General features: G+C 41.9%; 1 protein-coding gene across 2 annotated transcripts in view; it reads right to left on the reverse strand.

Annotated features, from left to right (window-relative positions):
• Positions 1-730: 730 nt before the first annotated feature.
• Positions 731-24,888, reverse strand: part of Cc2d2a (coiled-coil and C2 domain containing 2A) — a 77,678-nt gene continuing 53,520 nt past the window's right edge. For both annotated transcript variants that reach the window (XM_052198917.1, XM_052198918.1), the window contains 14 exons: positions 23,450-23,617; positions 21,350-21,455; positions 19,515-19,624; positions 18,252-18,348; positions 17,514-17,612; positions 15,685-15,861; positions 11,779-11,982; positions 9,484-9,573; positions 7,988-8,101; positions 6,390-6,524; positions 5,673-5,795; positions 4,261-4,319; positions 2,268-2,445; positions 731-1,038 (listed from right to left, as the gene is read on the reverse strand). In XM_052198917.1, coding sequence (XP_052054877.1) covers positions 850-1,038; positions 2,268-2,445; positions 4,261-4,319; positions 5,673-5,795; positions 6,390-6,524; positions 7,988-8,101; positions 9,484-9,573; positions 11,779-11,982; positions 15,685-15,861; positions 17,514-17,612; positions 18,252-18,348; positions 19,515-19,624; positions 21,350-21,455; positions 23,450-23,617 — 1,849 coding nt within the window. In that variant the 3' untranslated portion in view covers positions 731-849. The remainder of the gene's footprint in view (positions 1,039-2,267; positions 2,446-4,260; positions 4,320-5,672; positions 5,796-6,389; positions 6,525-7,987; positions 8,102-9,483; positions 9,574-11,778; positions 11,983-15,684; positions 15,862-17,513; positions 17,613-18,251; positions 18,349-19,514; positions 19,625-21,349; positions 21,456-23,449; positions 23,618-24,888) is intronic.

The raw sequence follows: 24,888 nt of genomic DNA on the forward strand, positions 1-24,888 counted from the left end.
TGACATCTCTCCCTGAGGAGTTTTAATATCATAACCACCAAACTTATAACCACATGCATTTTGATAAACAATTTAAAGCAATTAAAGCAGTCTAAATTATCTGTTGAGACAGTGTTCCTACACTATCCCCTGCCTTGTTCTTACACGATTAATTTTTAATAGTGAGATCAAGGCCTAAATTTATTCATCTATGCATACTTAAATTCTCTCTTCTATGTGTGTGTGTGTGTATGTATAATCAGTAAACCAACTGGCACAGTAAAAACCTCGCAGAAGCTCTACCTTCACGATCTAATTACCTCTTCAAACTGTTCATCTTCACATACTTCATGCTAGGGATGAGACATGCGCTTTGAGTTTCAAGGGGCAAGGTTGTAAGGTATGACATGGATTTTCAGTCGCAGTCATGCCTTAGTTGTTTTCCTTTTTAAATCCCCTTGACATATAAATATAGTTCTTTGCTCACCCTAACACTATATTATTTTCAAGGCTGTGCCAGTGTGTAAGTGCTTGCCTTGTTTTCTGTAAAGTACCATTAATTTTATGTGATCACCCAGCATTTATAAACTTTGAGGCTGCAGAGTTCTTTGTTCCTCTAGACAAGTTGTAAAGACTTCATGTACTAGGTCTTGGAGTCGCTCACTGTGACTCTGGTGGACAGAAGGAAGTAAAGGGCACCCCAGACAAGCAAGTGCAAAAGTCTGCAGCTAGTGTTCATAGACAGAAACAGTTTTATACAGATGGTAATTTTATTTCATAACTTCAAAATAATATTTTCTTTTGATTCTATTATAATTTAAAATGTACATACCAATACTCTTTATGTGATATAAAAAGCACATCAAAAAATTACCTGTTCCGTACAAGAGAAGCAACATAGATCCAAACAGACAAAACGTTTTTGGGATAAGGGTGGATATATACAGCTAAAGCAAACTCAACATTAGGAAGGTCAGTGTTATGCACTCCAGTGCTGTACACAGCTTCAATCAAAGGCTTCACCTCAGAGTAAGGCATGTGAAGAGGAAATCCAGAGAACTGAGGAGAAAGGGCATATTTGTACTCATGAGTAAAGTTGAAAAGTAATTTTTTCTTATGTTAATAACATATTTCTAAATATGCCTTTAGGGTCACGGGGTTATTTCTGTTTACTATGTTAACAAAAACTGAAGATTTAGTATTTTTGTTTTAGTTACAAGCATATTAATAGTGTGACCAGTCGTTTATTCCTATCTCTCTTAGCCCTTAGTATGCACATGGCCCATGTACTTCCAAAGACCCGGTAAAGCTAACCAGTGCATTCTTCCCAGACACAACAATTAGATTACAGGTCTGGGCATGTAGTCATAGTCTCTGGATGCTTGCTACAGATAGTGACACAGACGTGGTGGCTTGCTTTGGGCAGTGTGGGCAGATACGCTCTTGGACTGGTTCTAGCATTTGGTTTTATGAATGAAGTATGCCTGATGATGTCACCACATGGAGGTCAACATGGGAAGACCTGCAGAGAACTGGAACACTGCTCAAGTTCACTATGGCAACTGAACACATTTTGATGATTAGTTAACGACATTTTACTCAGTGACTCATCCATTTTGGCTTTCATAATTATTTATTATACTGTGCTAATTATGAAATTCCCTTTTTTATTACCTAGTTATAGTACATAGCATATAGGATGAACCAACAGGTAGTAGCATACATGGTTTATTAGAACTTTTAATGAAAAAAATCAATCATTATAAAATACCCATAGCCTGGTAGTGGTGGACCATGCCTTTAATGCCAGCATTCAGGAGATACAGGCAGGAGGATCTCTGGTAGTTCAAGGATAGCCTTGTCTACAGAGTTCCAGGACAGCCAGACCTACACAAAAGAAGCCCTGTCTTGAAAAACAAATTAAAAAACAAAAATCATACCCTCAAAACTTAACCAAAAGTGTTCATTTTTACTTTTTTGTATAGTTCAGTTTAATACTTTAGGATATATTTCATAGGAAGTGTTGTTTTTATAGGGTTTACTGTGTTTTAAATGCGTTATCACATTTCTTTTTTGGTGTATGGCACCTCCCCTCATGTATGTGCTTCATGAGTCTGTGTAGGAAGTTTGAAGATGAGAAGAAGCACTGGTCGTTTTGCCACACGTGTGCTTACCCTGTAGTCCCCCAGCTGCCTCAGCAGCGCTGCCCTGTGGTCGTTGCGCGTGCTTACCCTGTAGCCCCCCAGCTGCCTCAGCAGCGCCGCCCTGTGGTCGTCCCGCGTGCTTACCCTGTAGTCCCCCAGCTGCCTCAGCAGCGCCGCCCGGTGGTCGTCTTCTAGATCTTCTCCCTGACTTTTTTCCAGCAGAGGCAAGAAGTGGCGCAGGGTGGACGTGCAGTACCTGTTCCATCGGGTCAGGTGGCGTGGCCTCCAGTCCATGAGTTTTTCTTTTAGGATTTTCTCAATCCTATTCATAAAAAATGTTTTATTATTATTTTTTTTGTTATTTAACATTTCCCATGTTGAAATGCAAAATTTGTATGAAGTATCGGGTTCTAATGGATGCTTGAGTGCATTCTTTGCTGGTGGCATTCTTCTAGGCGGATTAGCAGCTACTATGGGAGATCCTTGTTCTTGAAACTATATGCATTACAACAGGAAATCAGCGTAGGAGAAGCAGGAATACAGTGCTTATGATGGCACAGGCTAGCTAAATGGAATACATTCTGTAAAACATTTTTATAAAACATTCATCTTTCTATTCATTGGTAATGTAATAAGCAGGTAAATTAGACCCAAGCATAAGGTTTTTATTATGTTGGGAATCTTAAAGATCTATAAAGCTCTTAATGTCTTATACCAATTCTTGTAACCTATATTTACTTATAATAGTTGTTTTTAAAGATTGCCTTTAAAATGCCAATTTTTATTGCATTGAGTTTATAGGCTGTGAAGTATAAACAAAGTATGAGGGAAATATACCATTTGCTAAGCCATTATTAGCCACAGTGCTAATTGTCTTACATTTTGAATGATAACCATCAGTAATGCTTTGTTGTAGGGGATATTATTATAAGTTTACAGATGAGACAGTTTGCAATAGGATAAATGACTTCAGCAAGGCAAGGGCAGTGGCATTCAAGTGAAACACTTGCCAGTCCTAAAGCCTCTTGGCCATCTTAAGCTCAGGCCGAGAGATCTCACAGCTTCCCATTGCTCGGACGCCGTAGCTTCACTGTCTTAGCACTGAATATGTAATCTTGGGGTTTTATGATGGACTAAGTAAGAAATCATGGGTGGACAGTCAAACCCTTTAGAAATGAAGGAATCAATGAGTCCATTACTAGTATGCTGAGGCCATTAGATGAGACTCAGGATTGTAGTAGACTGGCTCCTCTAAAGCAGCCGTTCTCAACCCATGGGTTGTGACCCTCTGGGGACTGAATGACACTGACAGGTCACCTCTGACCACCGGAAAAATGTATGATTCATAACAGCAAAATAATACTGTTATGAATAGCAATGAAAATAATGTTATGGTTGGGGTCACCTCAACATGAGAAACTATTTATTAAAGGGTTGCAGCATTAGGAAGGCTGGAATCTACTCTAGATGGAGATCCCACACAAAGGCTTTATGGAGAAACTGGGAATAAATTGGTGTTCCTATCAGTAGTTGTCTCTATGTCTTTAATCTTGTGTAATTCAGTAAATTGGTCTTCCCACAATGTTATTCGATGGGAATGAAGCACAGACTTTGAAAACGAAATGGTCTTTCTTGTGTCGGGAGCCCACTTTAACACTCACCAAGCATGTGGCCCACTCGGAACCTCGGTTTCCATGTTTGTGAAACGGAGAGTAGGTTCAGCTGTACAGCATTAGTGGACCTGCAAAGCCTCAGAGGCTTTAACCAGCCTTCTCTGTGGGCCAGCTTCACCAACTGATGGAGTCCTACAAACCACTAATTGGACATAAGAGGCGCATTTAAGCCAAGGATTATGTGTGCAACAAGATTCATAATCACAGGATAGTAAGCTTTAACCTGAGTCAGTCTTTGGAGAAGTACATGTTACTAATGTTCACCCCTGTGTGTCATTCAACATGTTTATGCTGATGCTTCCTTCACTTGAGCCTCGGAATTTAGGCATCACATCTGTGCTTCCTATCTGCAGACATAAAGTCTTAACTCTCCTGATCATGTCATAGTGATCCAAGCTGAGAATCTAAAGTTTGTTACTAGTTTGCTTCTAGTGATGACTGTGCACTTATGGCTATTTTGTTACCTGTCTTGTAGTTCAGCAGTGGCTGCTTTGTCTGTGTGTTGATAAATTAGCTCTTCAGGCTATAAAAGAGAAAGTATCGTAAGCACTTACATTTAATTTGAATAGGCATTTCTTTCAATGTCAAGTTTATTTTAAATTCCACAGAGGTCAGAGAAAGCCCTTAGTGTTGTAGTTATAGATGGTTGTAAGCTGTGTGTGCTAGAACTGAACCTAAGTCCTCTGCAAGAGGAGCAAATACTATTAACCTACGAGTTATTATTTCTGCCCCCCCCCCATTTAAGTACTGAAATTTGAGGCTGAATAGGAAAAGTACAGTTTAAGATGGCAAGGAATGTAGAACCAAAACCACAGAAAGAGTTGTAAATTACAGTGCTGTTATTCCGTCTCAGCTGCATTTCCTTTAACTTTTGCCCACACAGGTAACCGTGAACTGAGGTTCTATTCAGATCGTCTCTGATTCAGCTAATGTGGAGGACTCACTGTTGCCAAGCACTTCACAAGCAAACGGCAGCAGTATATGGCCGTAAACAAACCCTGTGTTGCTTACACTGTAGTTAGTGAAGATAACTGACCTAAATGCATTGTGTTTCAGAGTTTTACTACAGAACTGTATTCCTAGGAAGTCCACATATTTTGCATGTTTTCTAAATTTGAGATTTATTTTGATGTACCTGCAACTTTGTTTTTCTCCCTTTGTATTAGGGCTAATAGCTTACTTGTACAATTTTAAGATTCATTAAGACAATTATTTGACTACTGCAAAGTATGACACCATGTAGTATAATTTGGTCCCTATTGATCAAATTCTTACGGTATTTCTGATGGAATTCCCATGAAAACTCATATATGTGTGTGTGTGTGTGTGTGTGTGTGTGTATACAAACCACCTTGTCACAGGTGAAAATTTCTTGTGGGCAGGGTAAAACCGGTTTGAAAGGTTTGTCCTTGGTAAAGGGTATTTTATATTACAAACTGTGTTTGTGTGTGTGTGTGTGTGTCCAAACATGTTAAATAAACAATATCCATGCTTACAAACTGGAATCTACGTGTCAGACTCTGAAGTTAATCTCACGAGTGGGTTGAACCTGTACTTTGATGTCACCCTTCGCTGTTAAGAAATTAATTTTGTGACTTAACATTATAAAAGTTTAGCTGTATTTTAGGATTCTGTTTAAGTCATAGGGTTTCTATATTAAAACTTTCAAATATATATACCAATTTTTCATATTTGTGAATGTATGTTTTTTCATGTAAATTTGTCTCATTAGAAAACTAATGTTTTAAATCTTATGTGTAAATTTAGAAAGCTAAATAACCAGGAGTAGAATTAAGGACCAACAAATATGTAGTCACTTTGTGTAGAGATTTCATGTCTCTTTTTTCACATTTGGATATTAATAGAAGAGTTATACCTGAACACTGGACAGACCAGGATATGGAAGGCTTCGTGAAAAAAAAGGTTTCCATAGTTTGGGCTTTGTGACATCAAAATTTATCCTGAGTGGCGAATCATGGTGTTGAATATTAAACCAAATCTAAAAAAAGGTACGTTAGGATATATATTAGCAGATATGTACACAGATATGTGTCTGTGTGTGATACAGGGAGAGGCAGTGAATTAGGCAAAGATTCATACAGACTACAGCTTTCCGTTAAATTTTAAGTTTCTATGAATTTTACAATCAGTTATTCTTGGTTGTTTTTTCACATACATATATGTGCATGCATGCGCTCACTCGCGTGCGTACACACACACACACACACACACACAATGTACTTTTAAGACAGTGAAACCCAATCTTCTCTGGTGATAACTTTGCTTTGACAGAAGGAACTGGGCATTGTAAGCTCTGTTATGGACAAGACAGGACCAGAATAGAAATTGGATCCTGAGTCTAAATACTTTAGTTTTTGTAAAAATCTGTACTCTTCTGAAGGTCAAGTGACTAATTAAACCAAGTTTAATTTAGGGTTAGTTAAAGTGGACACTTGTACCAATTCTGCCAACTTATTTATATTTATATAAATGTTCATTTAAATACTCCTATTTATAAGTCTTTACCTATGTAAAATATGAAAAAATTGGTCAATTTAAAAAACAATACTTAAGAGAAAATGGTAATACTCACATTATCAGGACCAATTAAACAGCCCACACTTTTCAAGGGGCAGAATGCATCAAACTGTCCATAACAATGTCCACTGCAGGGATTCCATATTAAGTAGTAATTTTTCTCCCAAGTTAGCACATAGGCAGTTGGACCCTGAAAATAAATAGCTATTAGAATATTTTCCAATTAATTATAAAATAAGTTCATAGTAGTTTGTAGAATTATTTTTAAAAATGATTATGTTTTAACTCTGCATGCGTGTGTGTGTGTGTGTGTGTGTGTGTGTGTGTGTGTGTGTCTGTCTGTTTGTCTGTCTGTCTGTCTGAGGAGTTACAGAAGAGCAACAGATCCCCTGGAGTGTTATTATTGGCTGTTGAGTTCTACAACATGGGTGCTGAGAACTGAACTTGGGTCCTCTATGAGAGCAGTAAGTATTCTATCTGCAGATCTACCCCTCCATCCCCAGAACAACTCCGTTTAGAAACTTCTGCTTTCTAAATTTGATGGCTAATGGATTTAAACACAGAAATACATTTTAAAAATCTTGGATTTGATACTAATACACTGCAGATATCAAAGCTGGTATTGTGTTACCCAATCAGTATATGTGAAGGCTCGCTGAAGAACTCTTGTTAGTGGGACTCTTTCCAGGGCTAGTAAAGTTGTCATTTGAGTATTCAGAAGGCTGCTTATGCCAAAATACTTTCTCAGTTCCTAATAAGTCACTTACCTTTGATACACATAGGTACATAAACCCATAGATTTGGAACCAAAATATTGAGATGAAGGACGTTTACTTCCTACTTGGAATAGTAATAAATAAATAAATAAATAAATAAACTGTGGATTCTTTATTTTCGGTGAACATTCGTTTATTGCTGATGCTAATTTCACCTGGTGTTCCCATATAACCTTGGAGTTGTGACATAATTTGCTGAGGGTGACAGCAGCTAAAACTCAGGCCCATGCCTCTCTTGCCTTGTTGTCCTTGTAGGTGGTAACTCAAGTGCTGTGAACCCCACGGATTCCAGAGCGTCATGGCTTCTCTTCTAGAAGAGCTGCTACACCCACGTGAACATCTAACTTTGGACCCAGACTCACTCATCATGCCCAGCTGTTAGTATTTGTGGTGGGGTAGGGAATACCTGAGAGCCCCCAGTCTTTACACTAATAACATGTTGACAAAACAGCAGAACAGAATTGCCAGCATTCCTTCTAATGTATTTAACTGGAGTGTTCCCCACTTCCTCCCAAATCAGCAGCAGTGAAAGAAATGGGGTAAATGGAGAGAGTTCACTACACCCCATAGTGTGATATATTCCAAGAGACTAAGACTAGGGAACATTGATGAAGAGGGGAGCTTATTAAAAGGACCCCTAAATAGAGACTGTTGGCGGTACAATGTTCAGGTCTGCCAAAGTAGTCTGAAGTATGGGGCCCTGCGTATGCTGTTAATGGAGACCACCACTCCATGTAGTATCCTTCATGGTTTTGTCTGCCTGTCGTGTCTGCCACTTCCATGGCAATTCAAAGGGACTGTCATGAAGTGAGTCCTGCCCATGGAAAGCATCTAGACAGAGCCACACTCTTGTTAACAGCATCCTAAGCGGCCATACCTCAGGAATCGCAGTGCCCATCACCAGCCAAGCTTTCTTTCCCAGAAACAGAAAGTAATTGCATAGCAGTACTGCATGCTCTTCTTCGTCCCCTGCCAGGACATCAAGGAATTGCTGTAAGACAGAAAAACAGAAACAAACCAAACAACAGCAACAGAAACACATTATATGGACTGTTTGATTCTGGATTACCCATGCAGGATTTTATTTGCCTTGTGATTCAGAGTGGTCCGACACTTGCTATATAGCCCAGGCTGGCCCTAAACTGGCAATCATCTTACCTCGGTCCCCGTTCTCCCCACTACTGGGATTAAATGCATGCATGTCCCATCACATGAGGATCTCAAGCTAAAGTTAATGTGTTAGTTGAGATTAGTGCCTTAAAGTATCAGACATGTTTCAAACTTCTAATTTTTTTCTATGCTGATTCTTTAGTGGACATCATGTTTTCTTTAACATTGATGCTGAAGACATGAATATCTAGCATCAACATGACTGGAGAAAATAGAAACAGTAGCATTCCATGTCTCACTTTAATGTGTGTCTGAGGACTAAACACTTTCTAAGTGCATTACAGTGATCGGTTTGTCTCAGAGCAGTGTTTTGAGGGTTGCGCTCTCCTTAAACAGCTTTGCAGATGAAGAGGTGGAGGCAAAGGTGAGGTAGTGCCAACTCTGAGGCGGGCACCTAGTCCAGCTCTACTCTTATGTTATTCTCATCTTTATTTTCATATATCCTCTGGAGAAAGAGATCCCTCCTGGCTCTAAAATCTGTATGTCTAAAAATGTCTAGACTTACGTTGTACTTATCCCAAAATGCAACTGGGAGCAAAAAAGTTAAAGTATACCTACATTTTTTTCTATTTAGGACATTCCATCAAAGAAAATGTATATGTTAGATTTTATGAAGACATCAGACAACCTGAAATCCAGAATATTATTAAACACCTGTGGTGCCATAGGTTTGCTCTGCTGTGTGTCACCCGTGATCCATGAGTTAGTCCATGTATGTGATAGTAAGAAATACACACTGAATATATTTGACATGGTATACCTTGGGAAGCCCACAAATTGATAAATATACAGTTTCTCACTGTAGCATGAGATTTAGGCCGTTTCTAATCAAAGATGAGATATTATTAACATAATATTAGGGCAGTTCGGAATTATGATAGGTGAAATGTTAATTTTATTCTCTGTGTAAATAATTCTTCAAAATACTTTTGGGGGGGGGGCAGGGTTGCCAAGGATCAATCTGTATCCTTGCACCTGATAGGCAAGCGTTTACTACTGAATTATATCCCCAGCCCTGTTTTCTTTAACTTCTGAAGTTTGACAGAATTGAACCAGGCAAAAAACTATTTCAGAATTTAGCTCATCCTGCTAACAGATGGCCAAGTAGGTTTTATAATAACTCATGAATGATGCAGTTGAAGATTATGCAAGCCACTTAGCTAATGTGCAGTTAAGGCCATTAAGGCTGCAAGGAAAACTCACATCAGATGTGCTCCACAGGTCACAGACTCCAGCAAATGAAACGCTGTCAGGCAAGAAAGGGATCAAGGACACATACCGAGCTACCAGCTCCTGTGTAAAGAAAATTAACTTTACAAATAACTCCCAGGAAAACAGAAAGCTGCATCCTCACTTAATCTCTCAGAAGACATTTCACATATGTATAAAGCGTGAAATTGATGTTCACAAAGTGCTAACTAAATACATTGATAGCTTCATCTCCTAAAGCCATGCAGAAGGTCATTTGTAGTATCTTACAATGAGGCTGGCTCTATCGCTTTGAAACGACCTTATCTCCCTCACTTCTGTTGTCATTTGTATTTCCTTGTTTTTTGGCACACAAGACTTTGTAGCATCATCTTGTACTGTACTTTTCTTAGTCTTGTCCTGAAAGCAGCCATTTCTCCACAGAACACTGGCCTATTTTAGGAGGGGAAATAATATTGGAGTCAAATCTGGTCATTGTAGTATAATTCGCAATTTATTCATCTGTAAGGGGGATAATTATATGCTATTGGCTCTCCCTGTTTATACTTCTATGAATTTTGTTTTAAGAATCTGGATATTTGGGGTCCAATGAGATGGCTCAGCAGGTAAGCACACTGGCTGTTTGAGCTTAATGGCCCGAGTTTGAGTTTTTGGAACACATGAGTGGTGGTTTCAATGAGAATGGCTCTCATAGGCTCATATATTTGAGCACTTGGTCCTTGCGAACAAAGGAATAGAGCCCTGTTACTGGGGACAGGCTTTGAGATTTCAAAATACCCATGCTATTCCTAGCTCTCTCTCTCTCTCTCTCTCTCTCTCTCTCTCTCTCTCTCTCTCTCTCTCTCTCTCTCTCTCTCCTTCCTAGTTATAGATTAGGATATGAGCTCTCAGCTGCTCCTCCAGTAGGCCTACACTTTAACCTTCTGAACCCATAAACTCTTTTATAACTTGTCTTGGTCATGTTTTATCACAACAAAAAAGTAACTAAGTCAGAGGTTGGTATTAGGAATTGGGCGATTGTGTTACAGTTCTGCCAATGTGGGTTTTTTAGATGGATGTGGAAGACTTTGAGGCTTTGTATTAGAAAAGTGCTTGAAAAAGGTAAGCAGAGCTCAATGGGCCATCCTACGAGGAGCTTGGAAGGCAGCAATGCTGAGAGCTATGTGAATGGTGGAGTCCCAATTCAAGAGGTTTCAGAAGAGACCAATATTAGCAATTGGGTTAGATAGCATTTGGGGTGACATTCTGGAACTGCCTGTCTGCTGTACCGCCATGATTTGTTTGCTCCTTCCCTCAGCCTTGTAGCTCATCAGTACTCAGGTCTAGTCATCATGAGTTACCAGACAACCTGAGACCGAACACTATTTCAGATTCTCACTTAATTCTATTGTAGTCATAACTTAATAATATTATATTTAATAATATTTGAAATATCTTATTTATCTTACTGGGAGAAGTTTATGCACATTTAGAATGCTAAGCAGAACACAAATCACTGTAGTATGCACCAAGGATGCAGCTCAGTGATAGAGCAATGCCTGAGGCCTAGAATCAACCAACAGTTAACAAGTCCCTATAGAAAGTATTTGGTTTCCTATATAAATTAATTACATATAGTGAAGTCATTATCTATCTATCTATCTATCTCACCATATTAAAAACTTAGAAACAGTTACTCTCTTTACTATCCATAGTCTCAGAACAGTTATGGGTTTTATATAGTATTCACTTTAAGTTGGCTTAACCTATATATGGCTCATAGTCCATGTAATGGTGAATTTTATGGTGAATATGGAGTTTTGAAGTCAATGAATGGTTCATGTCTATTTAGTGTCTCAGTGTGAGTTCACATTAGGATGGGCTATATATTGAAAATATATATTGCTCAAATAACTGCTGTTATTTTGAATTCAATGATGCTTATAACATTAAGTAGAATACTGAGTAGTTATTTTGGTATAGCCTAACACAGAATTAAATTATGTTTGTCTAAGATTTTGAAAGTTTCATGTTAGTTTTTTTCAGTACCTAATATAAAATATTAAAAGGGAATATAGTAAGCACTCAATTATCTATAGAAAGAACAAGCCAAGGATTAGCATCATCTCTGGCACTTTCAGATTTCCCAGATAAAAGAAGTCCTCATGGTAGTAAGACAGTTTGAATCATTACTTCAACCCCTAACGTGTTCGTGTACTTAGTTTCTTAAGTATTGTGAGATGCCTGGCAGTACATTGACATTTTAAGTCGTTTTTTTTTCACAGCACTGAATGGCTATGGCCAACTCACCGCAGTGGCCTGTGGGTTGTTGGGGTAGACAGTAAGGAGCTCCTGTGGAGGGTTTAAAGGCTTGAGATAACGCGTAATAAAAACTGTTTTCCCGTTCATGTCAGTCACTGTTGTGAGGCATTGACGACGGGGGAATTTTAAGGTACATTCAGTGTGAAATTTCTCAGTTGCTTGAAGTAATTTCTCATCTTCCTGGGTATCAAACTTCAAAAAGAAATAGTTCATGGGGTGTATAGGATTACAGAAGACCAAACAAAGCATTCAGATTTCATAGACACTATGAACTTAATTTGTGGTTTGGGAAGTACGATTAATTGATTCCTTATGAAGTCATTTTTCTTGGTATCTTTGCAGCTTTATTTAATTGTATTGATAATTTAAGAATCAAAATAATCCTGAAATACTAATTTACATTCAGGAAGACCAAAAGAAAGTAGTGAATTGGCAAGTCTTATGAAAAAAACTATTAGGTTAATAAAATAAACAGACAGACAAACAAACCTATACATATTAAAGGTGGAAGGACTAATCTGACGGCTGAGAACAAGCAGCAGACTTTTCTGTGTGTGTGTATGTGTGTGTGTGTGTGTGCCTGATTTAGTCTCCTAAAGGGGAAGAGCGTTCAGAATCCCAAGTCAAATGTGAACTGGTACAGATTCCTGGGGTAGAACTGTCAAGTCAGAAATTGTTGTGATTTTAGAAAAATGGAAAATTATGGAACAATGACTTAATTATGAAAAATGACTTAATTTATGCTTTTCCTTTAAATTGATTTATTAAACTTGTCATTTGCTCATTTATGTAGTTGTTTGAAAAATATTTCCCAAGATTCTAAATAGGTTCCAGATATTCTGGATTAAGGAGGAAGAAAATCTCAAGGAACTTCTAGAGAGGAACAAAGAGAATCAACTGAACAGCTGAAGAGTTGGAGCAGATTCTACAGGGTACCGTGGGAGACCTGGGAGGTTACAGGGAAGCATCTGCAGGTGCTGTCCCTCCCGAGCAAGAGAGCCTGAGTCTGTGCGACTGTTGGCCTTTCAGGCTGACACAAGTGTGGCAGAGAATGTCTCAGCTTCTTGGAGTGAAATGCTCCATTATGCATCTTGAAGGGAGGACCTGTATTTGCCCTTTTCCTTCCTGTACCTTGCACTTAATACGCACACACTTGTACCTAGTCACTATCAAGTCATTACGATGCATTTAGGACACCAGCACCTAAGGAGAGGTGTGCTGTTTGTAATGCGAGAAGTGTCATGGAAAGGCCAAATTTGACATTGAGTTGTTTATTCTGAAGCAAATCTGGATGGAACTAACAAACTCGGGTTTATTCAGAATACAATGCAGAAGATTCTTAACTGGTTCAGTTCCTTGACCTGTCAGTTAATGAAGCATTTGCAGAAAACAGAATGTGTTCTTCTTGCCGTTGAATAGTCAGTTGTGACAACCTTCAGCTGACTAAAAATACCTGTTAGCTCTGCCCTGCTTCTCTAAGAAACAGTTATGGAAAGTGGAGCTGAGCTCCCCACGTGCAGGAGACATTCAGACAAGGTCAAGGACATCACTTGCAGACAAAGGGAAATGGAAAATGGGTCAAAAGGCATCTGACTTTGTCTATACTAGGGATTGTACCCAGCGCCTTGCACATGCTGCACGCATGGCTGGATGTTCTTTGTGGCATCACAGGCATCTACAGTTCATTGCCAAGGAATCAACGCACACTGTCCCTGGAGACAGTGAACAAGCAGCTAGTAAAAGCAGAGCTGATATCTGATGGACTGCAAAACAAGATGCTCAGTACCTTCTTAAGCATGTCACTCATCTACCATAGGCAATAAAAAAAGAAATGACAGAAACACAGTATTAACAACAACTTTAGAGACTTTTAACCAAAACAATGTAAAGGTAGGGCTCTTAAAGTAAGTACTTTACCGTTACAGAACTTCTGCTCTAGTAAATAAATATACTTTAATAAAAAAATCATTTGGAGTTGAATGAAGGTAGAGAGATGTTTCCAATCTGCCAACCTAAAAAGTTGCTGTTAGTGGAAAACCATTTCTAAGCTGTGGTGCCTGGTATTTCAGGGTGAGAGCCCCTCTTTCTTTAACAGATGGTGGGGGACATCACAGGTGGGGCTTTCTACCCCTCCATCTGTAGGATCTCATATCATGCCTGTCATATGAGAGGACAATGGAAAATACTGCATACCGCCACAGGGCAAAGCAATGTCACTAAAGGCAGCACCAGGTAGCCAGGCTACATTTGAAGTCAGGTCTGCCCTCGGTCTGAGAGCATGCGTGTGTGTGTGTGTGTGTGTGTGTGTGTGTGTGTGTGTGTGTGAAGTTGGGTCCGCCCTTGGTCTGAGAGCATGATGCGTGTGTGTGTGTGTGTGTGTGTGTGTGTGTTTGTGTGTGTGTGTGTGAAGTTGGGTCTGCCCTCGGTCTGAGAGCATGCGTGTGTGTGTGTGTGTGTGTGTGTGTGTGTGTGTGTGTGAAGTCGGGTCTGCCCTCGGTCTGAGAGCATGCGTGTGTGTGTGTGTGTGTGTGTGTGTGTGTGTGTGTGTGTGTGTGAAGTCAGGTCTGCCCTCGGTCTGAGAGCATGTGTGTGTGTGTGTGTGTGTGTGTGTGTGTGAAGTCAGGTCTGCCCTCGGTCTGAGAGCATGCATGTGCATGTGTGTGAACATGCTTGTTACTTTTTCTCCTGAGCTCAAGCCGAGAGACAGACATTCAGACTATTGCACTTTCTGAAAAATAAACTGACACGAATCCATTCTGTTTTCTTGGGAGGCTCAGCGTTCGCAACAAAGCTGAGGATCGGGATTAGTTTTTAGTGTGCTGGGTTTTCATTAAGCTTTCCTTTCCTGCATAGGCCTTGCTAATGGGCAACAGACCTACTGGTTTTCTCTGCGAACCAGACTGTAATACAGGAAAACCAAACCAAACCAAGGTGGGCTCACTTTTCCATCTCTGCTTCACTTCAAACTTAATGAAATTGGAAACCAAGAGATCCATCCACACGGTAAGTTACAATACAATCACCAGAAAGTTAAGATTGTACATGATGTAAGCACGGCAGTCCTTGTCACTGTTTTGAGGCAGGTTCTCACTTATGTAGACCAGGCTGGCTTCAAACTCATAGAGCTCCACTTGCATCTGCTTCTAACCTCTTCTCCTAGAAGTGTGCACCACCATCCTGTTACACAATAGACTTTCCATCTCCTTTCCTAGGCCTTCCTTCCTCTAGTGCCTAAAGAACGCCTGTTACATCATGGATACCCAGTCAGATGTGTGAATGTATGCAATGGGAAAGTAAAAGTTTAACTTCCGCCCTATACTGCCTATATGGCTCTAGATAAATCCAGCCTCATTTCCCCAGCTTAAGTTGGAGACCCAGTGTCCAGGAAATAGTAAAGACACCAACCATGATGCCGCTTTTCTACAAGCTTTTCTGGAGCTGTTTAAGATGCACACATTTCTTTTTCATAAGGTAACTTGTGATCTATGATGTTATGACCCTGTGAACTGATTGCATAGAACAGCTGGGGACCTGAGGTCAGAGATGGAACACTTTCCTTAGCACACTTGCCAGTAAATGTCAAATATTAATCTGATTTTCTAATCATCATATGTCACTTAATTCTCATGGAAAACATTGTTCTAAAAGCAGCGCATGTTTACATTTGTCTTGCTTTCCTACAGGTTTGGGTTGTTGATTGCCTTAACTGCTAGATCGTGAAGAGCAAATGCACACGTGTCTGTTCTGTGGTCACCTCAGGTTCCAGCCAAAAGCTTAATGAATGGAGACCACAGTAGGGGAGCTTCTATTGGTGCACTTCAGAGTTTATGAAAAGACTAGCAGGCATCTCTTAGGCTTCAGCACCCAGGGGCTTTCCAGATTGTACCCCGTTACCTTCTCTCGAATGGGCTCCCCAGGAACCAGTTGAGGCTCAATGGTAATAAACAGGGTGATGTAGGAGCCCTCACTCAAGCTTCGGGCGGAATCAAAGGCTCGCTCCATAATAATGTTGCGCTCCTTACTGTAGCCCAGGAGGACTGGAGGGATGTCTATTTTAAATGTGCCATCAATCTGCGAAGAAGAAAACATGACTCGGTAAGCACTGAGGTGAGATATATGTATATATATATTGCAACCGAAGTTCAAAGGGAATGGCCATGTCCCATAATGCAATGCATCCGATAAATATTCAACTCCATCGGGGTTAGAATCCCCAAGTTCTCAAAAGAAAGGGCTCAATGCTCCCTTGATTGCTTTTCTTTGTTTGCTACAGAGGGTACTAAATATGAAAGATTCCTGGATTCAAATCTTGTCTTTAAACTCCAAGGGCTCAGCTGCCTCATTTGTAAGATGAAAATAACAGGACCTGACTTGTAAGGCTGTTGTGAGCAGGCTCTGAGCTATGGGCTGAAAGGCACTGAGAACAGTATCTGCTGTGTGGCGCATGCTCCTTGGCGGGCAGCCTTCCCTGTCCACATTTCCCAGCTTTCCTTCTCTGCCTCCCAGAATCTTAACTATGCTTCCAGGCTTAGGTCTAATGCCATCTCAGGTTTATTTTTCTGTTTCTCTACCCTTTTATACAGTTTGTTTCTTTCACTAATGTTTTAGCATATTCTGCCTGACTTTAGGAGTGTGTATTTGTCATAGCCTAGATGAATGCTTTACAAAAGGGACTTTTGCCTTAGCTTCTCTGTATCATCTCTGTGCTTTCTAGCAGGGTTTGTAAGTACAGTAGGCACATAACAAGTCTGCCCCCAGAGGCCATGAGTCCCTGCAGGGTGAGCTGCCAGAGCACGGCGCTGCCCCATGTGTAAAGGAGGCACACACTTTAGGGCATTCAGCTGAAGGATTCTAAACAACCTCCAAACACGAGATTCAACAGTCTCAACCATTATAGGCAGCTTCATTTGTATGAAGCTATGCTCTTTAATTTATTTCTTTTAAAATCTATTAGAAGAGAGACTATAATTCTCACAGAAAGCACATCGATACACATCCTGTATAGCTCTAGACTATCCCATTGGCTTAGGCAAGATTGCAATTCCGGCTTACACTTGACAGCCAATCTGAGCCTCTTAGAATAGAGGTCTCCTGCTGGAGACCCTGCAGTTCAAGTTGTATCTGCTCTATGCAGTTATCACAGCACCACATAATTTCCTATTGCCGTGGACTTAATGCTGGGCTATCAAGAAATTCCAGAATCTTCAGCTGCCTCAGTGGACTTACAAAGGCATGAAAGAATTACCAACATGGAATCATTAAGCTGAACCATTATGTCTACAAAGGATATCGTTGTCAAGCATGCCTGTGTTAATGATTTTTTTCATGCTTTAAATTGTGCATGCTTTCAGAAATATTGATAGGATGCCCATGACAAACCAGGCTGTCAACCACACCCATCCATCCACTCTTTTCTGCATCCATCCACTTCACTTCTGTCATCTGTGACAGTTTTTCATGGTGTCCCACATTCTTCACTTCTCTGTAGATGTTGTAAAGACTCTGAGATTCCAGTCGTCACATCTTAGCTGATAAGGCACAGGATGGTGGTGCTGGATATATACATACACCATGCAACAGTGATAGAAGGCCAATGACTTGATGTGGTGATCTTCAATTTTCCCAGCTCTGTGCACTTACATTTTTCCAGCTTTGAGCATGTAATGGGAAGAATAGCTAGAGGTGTTTCCTAGTGGCATGTAATTCTGACTTTAGTTACTTACCCTTGCTTGGAAATAGATAGTGCTAAATGGGATTTTCACACATCCTAACCAGTGTCTCTCAATACGGGTGTGGATCCCACTTCCTCTCTCACGGTCATCCTAAAGGAAGCATGAGAAGTACTAATTATTTAAGAACTTCAGACATTTATGGAACTAACTGTGAATAGGCATGATGAACGCTCTTGACTGTGCTGTGGGTGTGGACATCAGAACTCGATGCCAAGAAGTTTTCCTACCTTATTCTTTGAGACAGGATCTCCCATTGAATGGGAGATCGCTCTTCCGCCTAGACTAATAGGAGTCTAGCAGGGGCACACCATCCCACTTGGCTTTTATATGCCATGCGTGCTAGGATTCCAAACATGGGCATTTACTGAATCTTTCTCCTTGACCCCCATGTAATTCATTTGCCAGTGGGAAAGTGGCAGGATTTTTGCTGAAAGTGTGTGGGTTAGGTTCAGACATTTAAGTTTGCCACCCCAGTAAAACCACTTCTCTGAACTTCAGTTTTCTTATTGTCATTTAGAGATTAAATAACTTTTGTATAAAATGACTTTGGGATTAAATAAGACCACATATCTGAAGCAGTTAACACAACCATGGAAGAGGAACTACTCCACTGCAAGCACAATCACCAACCCTTTCCCCCTCAGCTCTGGACCTACACAGTGGTAGGGGATCTGAATATGCATGCAGAGTTCATGAATATGCATGACTTCCTTACAACTGGGAACTCACCTCTAGGACGTCATACAGCACTTCATCAAAAATGTTAATGTACACATTATCCTTCACCGACTGTAAGCTGGTTGTGCTGTAGTCGCCATTTGGGGCCCTATGACAACACATGGAAAGACCATGAAAACAGACAAAACAGACGCTATGAATGCTCAATATCAATGCTTAAAAAATGCCAACTCAGAACACATGGAGACCCTTCTTCATCGCAAGGAGCTCTCACACAAGAACATAAAATACACATTTTAGGTATACACTCCAGTGGGACTGGCTCTGAACATTGGGCTCTGCAGATCTAAATCCTACACTGGCTTGTACTGGTAAATACTGTATTCTCCAAACTCCATGGTAAGTCTTGCAAGGAACTATGTGCCAGGGCCTGAGATGGCTCTGTGGAAGACTACAAGGTCTCCAGCCAACACCAGAGTTATGAACTTTCTAAAGCTGCTCTGTGCAGAAGGAGCACCTGCAGTCATGAACTTCCTGCTAGACCAAGGAGGACTGGCAGCCACCACTCCTCACTCTCCGGTGTGGAAGTCAAATAATCCAAGGGGAAAGTATTCTTTCCTGGACCGTGGTCACGAGGACCCAGGGGTGCCAGTGTAAACATGTCCCTTCACAGCAGGGCTAGAGACTGGGGTACCACAGAAATGGAAAATCTTTGTCTGATCTTCCTCTGCTTGTTCTGTGTGTGATGGTAAGTGACCGTGCCCTCTTCTGACTTAGTTACTTCTGAATTCTACCCTATTTGTCTTTCATTCCAAAGGTCTCCCACAGGGACATAGAAGCTTTTAAACTGTCTTTCCTCTAAGGGTTTTAATTTCTTCTTCATGAAAATTAGGAGTTAATTTAGGTCATTTTGGGTATTAAACTAGTAAGGCCTGTAAGAAGTCAGAGACGGGAGGAACATAGATTTTTTCTGAAAGGGAGCATGATTTTATTCTCTCTCTCTCTCTCTCTCTCTCTCTCTCTCTCTCTCTCTCTCTCTCTCTCTCTCTCTCTCTCTCTCTCTCCCATGATCTTACTGTGTAGCTCTGACTGTCTGACTGGCCTGGAACTTGCTACATAGACCAGGATGGTCTTGCACTCACAGAGATACACCTGCCTCTGCCTCCCGAGTGCGGGGGCCAGCACACCTGGGAACGTTGCTCAGCTGACCCAGTTGTGAGCACAGAGAGGCTGCCTCTGGCTCCATGTTCCGCGCCGTGATACTCAGTTACAGTTTAACCACTCCGGCTGCTTACAGAGGAGAGTTCCACTTACCTGAACGGAAGTTCAAGTTCTTCGTTCCAGCTGGGGTTTGGTCCTTCAGCTGTAGTTGTGTGGCAAATTGTTCTTTGAAAAGAGACCTCTACAAAAGGCCGGACTAAGACCTGAAAGTCAAAAGCAAATGCATGTCTGTACTGAATAGTCATTTTGTTCTTGACAGAAGGAGCTATGCTTATCAAATATGAGAATATTTTCTATCTCAGGCAAAGCAGAACATGCTTATTAAGCAGTACTCTTAAGAAGAGAATGAAACAGGAAGTCTGGTCTGGAGTTTATAGGTAATTCTCTCTCTCCCAATAGTGAAATGCAGCAAAGAGAGATTTCTTCAATGTGGTCACACTGGGAAGAAGAAAAAAGATCCAGTGAGCACCTCCCAGGTCTTTGGGATCTTGAGGTGATGGGGGAGTTTAAATAGAAAACAAGCTATATGTATAGCTAAACAGAAGCGGCCAAGGCCTGGTTTGCTGGCCAAGACTGGCTGAGTCCTAGATCTCTTCCACAAGGATACCTGACAAAACTGTGCATCTTTTCCAGGAGACAAGTTTCTCCTCTAATGTCCCCAGGACTTTCACCATTTCTTGGAGGAGGCTGGGGTCTCATTCAGACCAAGCTGGCCCCAAACTCATTATGAAGCTGAAGATGACTGTCTTAGTCAGGGTTTCTATTCCTGCATAAACATCATGACCAAGAAGCAAGTTGGGGAGGGAAGGGTTTATTGAGCTTACACTTCCACATTGCAGTTCATCACTAAAGGAAGTCAGGACTGGAACTCAAGCAGGTCAGGAAGCAGGAGCTGATGCAGAGGCCATGGAGGGATGTTTCTTACTGGCTTGCTTCCCTGGCCTGCTCAGCCTGCTCTCTTATAGAACCCAAGATTACCAGCCCAAAGGTGGTACCACTCACAAGGGGCCCTCCCCCCTGATCACTAATTGAGAAAATGCCTCACAGTTGGATCTCAAGGAGGCACTTCCCCAACTGAAACTCCTTTCTCTGTGATAACTCCAGCCTGTGTCAAGTTGACAGTCAAAACCAGCCAGTACAATGACCTTGAGGTTTGTGTTTAGATATATAAACATCTCCCCTTAAAGTAACCTTACTTTAATCTCCTCCACCTGATAAGACGAGTATTTGCAGAAAGCCATGCCTCTCCTGAATTCCTGGAATTTGATCCTCTGGGACTGGACCCCTTCCCCTCTCCTGAATTTCCTTTATGACTCCTTCAAAACTAGCCAATTGTGAAAGACTTTGAGTTGTTTCCAATTTGTGTGTGTGTGTGTGTGTGTGTGTGTGTGTGTTTTATGTGTGTGTGTGTGTTATTCTTTATTCCAAACTTTTGGAAGCAGGAATTTTATCATGTAACACTGACTGGCCTTGAGCTCCTTTTGTAGACCAGGCTGGCCTTGAAACAAGATCCACCTTTGGAATGCTAGAACTTTAAAGGCATGTACAACAATGCTTGTCTTTGTGACCCAGCAGAGGCCAGAAGAGGGCATCACATCTCTGGAACCGTGGTAACAGGTGGTTGTGCATTTTGAGGAGGAGGATAGAACCTAGGGCCTCGTTAGGACCAGCCACGTGGGCTTAATTGCTGAGCTATCTCTCTAGCTCCTGACCTGGAACTTCTGATCCTTTTGTTCTACCTCCCAAGTGCCAGGATTATCGACAGTGCTACCATACTCTGTTTACTCAATGCCAAGGATCAACTCAAGGCCTCACAAATGCTAGACAAGGACCACACCAACTAAGCAACATCCTAGGCCCTTATAAAAGCAATTCTTAAAGACATGCAGAGCAGGAGTCAAAGCAAGAACCCAGCCTTATTCTCTCACCTGGCCGAGGGGGTAGTCAGCGTTGTGCAGTGGGCTGTGTGTGCTAGGAGAAGCAGTTTGCTTTTCAGTGAAAGTTCTTGAAGATCTCGATGGCTGCTGGAACTTGCTAGGAGGGAGACCGTATGAAAGCAGGAAATGATAAGAAAGTTTAAACGGCTTGTTTAAACATGTGAGGTGCTGTAGCTGTTGGAATGGCCACTGTCTGTAAGCTTGTTGACATTGAGAATCTGCAGGTCCAGTTGGGGGCACCTTCATGATTAACAAGGCCTTCCCCAATTTCCCTTCCCAGGCCTCCATGTCTCTCTGAGAGCAGAGGAAAGTGTATCTTTCCCTCTCCTCCACTCTCAAAGGTGCCTGAGTCTTGTGAACCCCAGTCCCTCTCAGCAGCAGAATCCTGACTCCATCTCAGTCTGGTTCCCTTCCACCCTATCAATTATGTTCTGTAATGGGACGAAGAATTAGAAAGCAAAAGGGCAGGAACTGAAGAGATGTCATTCGGTAAGAGCATGTGCTACACACATGGGAATCTGAGTTTGGATCTCAGCACCCATATAAAACGCTAGGCATGACTGCGCATGCACTTGTAACTCCAGCACGTTGGGAGGTGGGTACAGAAGGGCAGATGGGCCTAGTTCCAAGCTCAGTGGGCAACCCTGTTTCAAGATTAAGGTAGACAGTGATAGAGCAGAATACCTGACATCCTCCCTGGCCTCTGAACCAACCACAAAAGTGCATGCAGCCATATGCACATGTGTGCACACACCACACATGCCTATATATGCACACAATAGAAATAGAAAATAGGATGAAATAATGGGGCGAGAGGACAGAGAGATGGAGAAAGAAAGCACCTAGAGAGTCTGAAAGAAGATGCTGCAAGCTATAGTGGCTCTCTGGAATCTGATAGTGCTGGATGACCTGGGACAGGCCATGCACACCATCTTTGCTTGTTTTCCACCTGGTAAAACAGACCTAGTAATAGTGTTAAGAGTTGAACAAAAATGACATATGTGAACAGGCCCACAATGGCACTGTACATGGTGAATGGACTAGTTCTACTTTCTTCCTTTATACCAACAAGGGCACCCACAAAAGAACTTCAATTCTTTATCTTTCTATCTCTGTAAGAAACTCAGAATCTATCCTACTATAGTTATGTTCTCTCCACTGCACCAATATGGTGGACCACAGTAGTTATCAATATGGTGGACCACGATAGTCATCAATATGGTGGACCACGGTAGCCATCAATATGGTAGACCATGGTAGTCACCAATATGGTGGAACACGGTAGTCACCAATATGGTAGACAACAGTAGTCACCAATATGGTGGACCATGGTAGTCACCAATATGGTGGACCATGGTGGTCACCAGTATGGTGGACCATGGTAGTCATTAATATGGTAGACCACAGTAGCCATCAATATAGTAGACAACAGTAGTCACCAATATGGTGGAACACGGTAGTCATCAATATGGTAGACCACAGTAGTCACCAATATGGTGGACCATGGTAGTCACCAATATGGTGGCCCACGGTAGTCACCAATATGGTGGACCATGGTAGTCATCAATATGGTGGACCATGGTAGTCATCAATATGGTGGACCATGGTAGTGTCACCTGTTTTTCTGAACAGGTAGCAGAGGTGAGCCACAGACAGACATTTCTTATGTTTCTGTCTGGCTCATGCCCATTTCTTAGGCCCTGCCTTTTTGCTGCAGGTGACCAGACCATAGGTTCTCACATGTGACCCCAGTTAGCACCCAGTTTCTCTCCTAAGAAGGTGATGTGAGACTATTTCCATCACATTGAGAAAAATGAAGAAACAGAGAGAGGCAAGTAGGAGAGACAAGGAGGGCCCAGGAAAACCACCTTGATCTCCATGGTTTATCTTGAAGCTCATCTGTGCCTCTTGTGCTTGGGTTCGATAGGACATCCCCCACACCCACACCCTGGAGCCTAAGTTGACTGTGTTACTTGCAAACAATAGGGGGTGGTCTTCTGCAGGAGCGTCCAGGTCCCACTGCACTGAAACTATTAAAGAAGGTCGGGTTAGCTTGCATTCTGCACATCCCGCTGTTCAGAGGGCGCTCACCTCACCACAGGTTTCCTTACAGGGATGTCATAAGCCCGGATAATGTTCACCAGCAGCTTTATGTCGCCATCGGACAGGTTTTGGGCTGTCACCTTCTTCCGACCTTTCCTCCGTGGCCTCAGGGGTCGCTTTTGTTCTGCCAGCTTGAAAAGGCTTAGGCCCAAAATGCTAATGATTATAGAACAGTATTAGGATTCAGTATAAAAGAAAGGTCTAGAAAGTTATTAGATGGCCTCTTAAACTATGCTCCAAAACCCCTCAGAGACCCCTGGACATTCTCCTTTGAAGGAGGGTGGGAAGAGTCTAAAAATTCTGCCAAGCCAGGTGGGGAAGGAGGAAGTCCTACTGCATGCTTTATTAAAATTCTCAGCTGCCACCCATTAATGGAAGTAAGTCAGGCCTATCCGAGCCCCACCCCATCTGCATCTCCTGCCTTGCTCCCCCCCCCCCTTGTTCACCAGCCTCTCTAGCATGCCTTGTGTGCTCTCCCTTTCACAGAGACTCCTGCCAAGCTGCTGCAGCTTTACCCCAGCACTGTGAGGCACCTCCCTCGCTAACTCCAGCAATGCTCAGGGCCTTCCTGGCAAGTCCCTGGATAGTGCTTCTTACTCTCTGAGACTACACAGATCTGAGTGTGAATTGTGACTCTGCTCGTTGCCTTGTGACAAGTTATTTCTCCTCTGTGATAAAAGGAGGGTACCAGCATCTTGAAGGGGTTGAGAGGGTGAGTGGGGAAGGATCCATGGCGTCCTGGCACTTGTCTTGCACTTACTAGACACCCTGGAATGAGTAAGTGTTGGGATGGCAGTGACCAGGATGCTGGAGATGATGCTGGAGTTGAGGGAAGTGGAAGGGGGGCTGGGAGAAAGGGGATCCTCTCTGCCTTTTATGGCGAGGCTCTGCTATACACATTGCCCACAGACTAAAGCAGTGGGATCATGAGAGGAACTTAACAGGAAAGCAGACCTAACCATGTGCCTAGAAGCTGATTCAGGGCAGTGTCCTTAGCCACAGGACACAGCCCACCACCGTCTGTAGTGTCCGGGTACTTTGCCCAGCAGATTGTTTCCCAAGCCTTCTTTGCAGGTGACCTGCACCAGCTGAGAACAGAGCCCTGTAGCTGCTACCTGAACACTCTGATGCCTCTCACGAAGAATCCCAAGGGGACTCCCGGAGGGGTTCGCACTTGGTCTCCAGCATCCTACCATTTATAAATGCCTAGTGCATTATCTAGAGGAGCACTAGCAACCTTCTAATAACAGGTTCAATTTTTACAACTACATTTACCACCGTTTATTACTGCCATTTATTTTCAGATAAAGAAAGCAAAGACTCTGGTAGGTGCCTTGATTTGCTGAAGGGTGCTTAGTATAGGAAGAGAATTGGGGTGTAAACTCAGTCCATGTTCTAGTCACTCTGCTGGGAAACATACCTAGCCC

The sequence above is a fragment of the Apodemus sylvaticus genome, chromosome 11 (assembly GCF_947179515.1).
Source record: "Apodemus sylvaticus chromosome 11, mApoSyl1.1, whole genome shotgun sequence".
Classification (NCBI taxonomy): Eukaryota; Metazoa; Chordata; class Mammalia; order Rodentia; family Muridae; genus Apodemus; species Apodemus sylvaticus.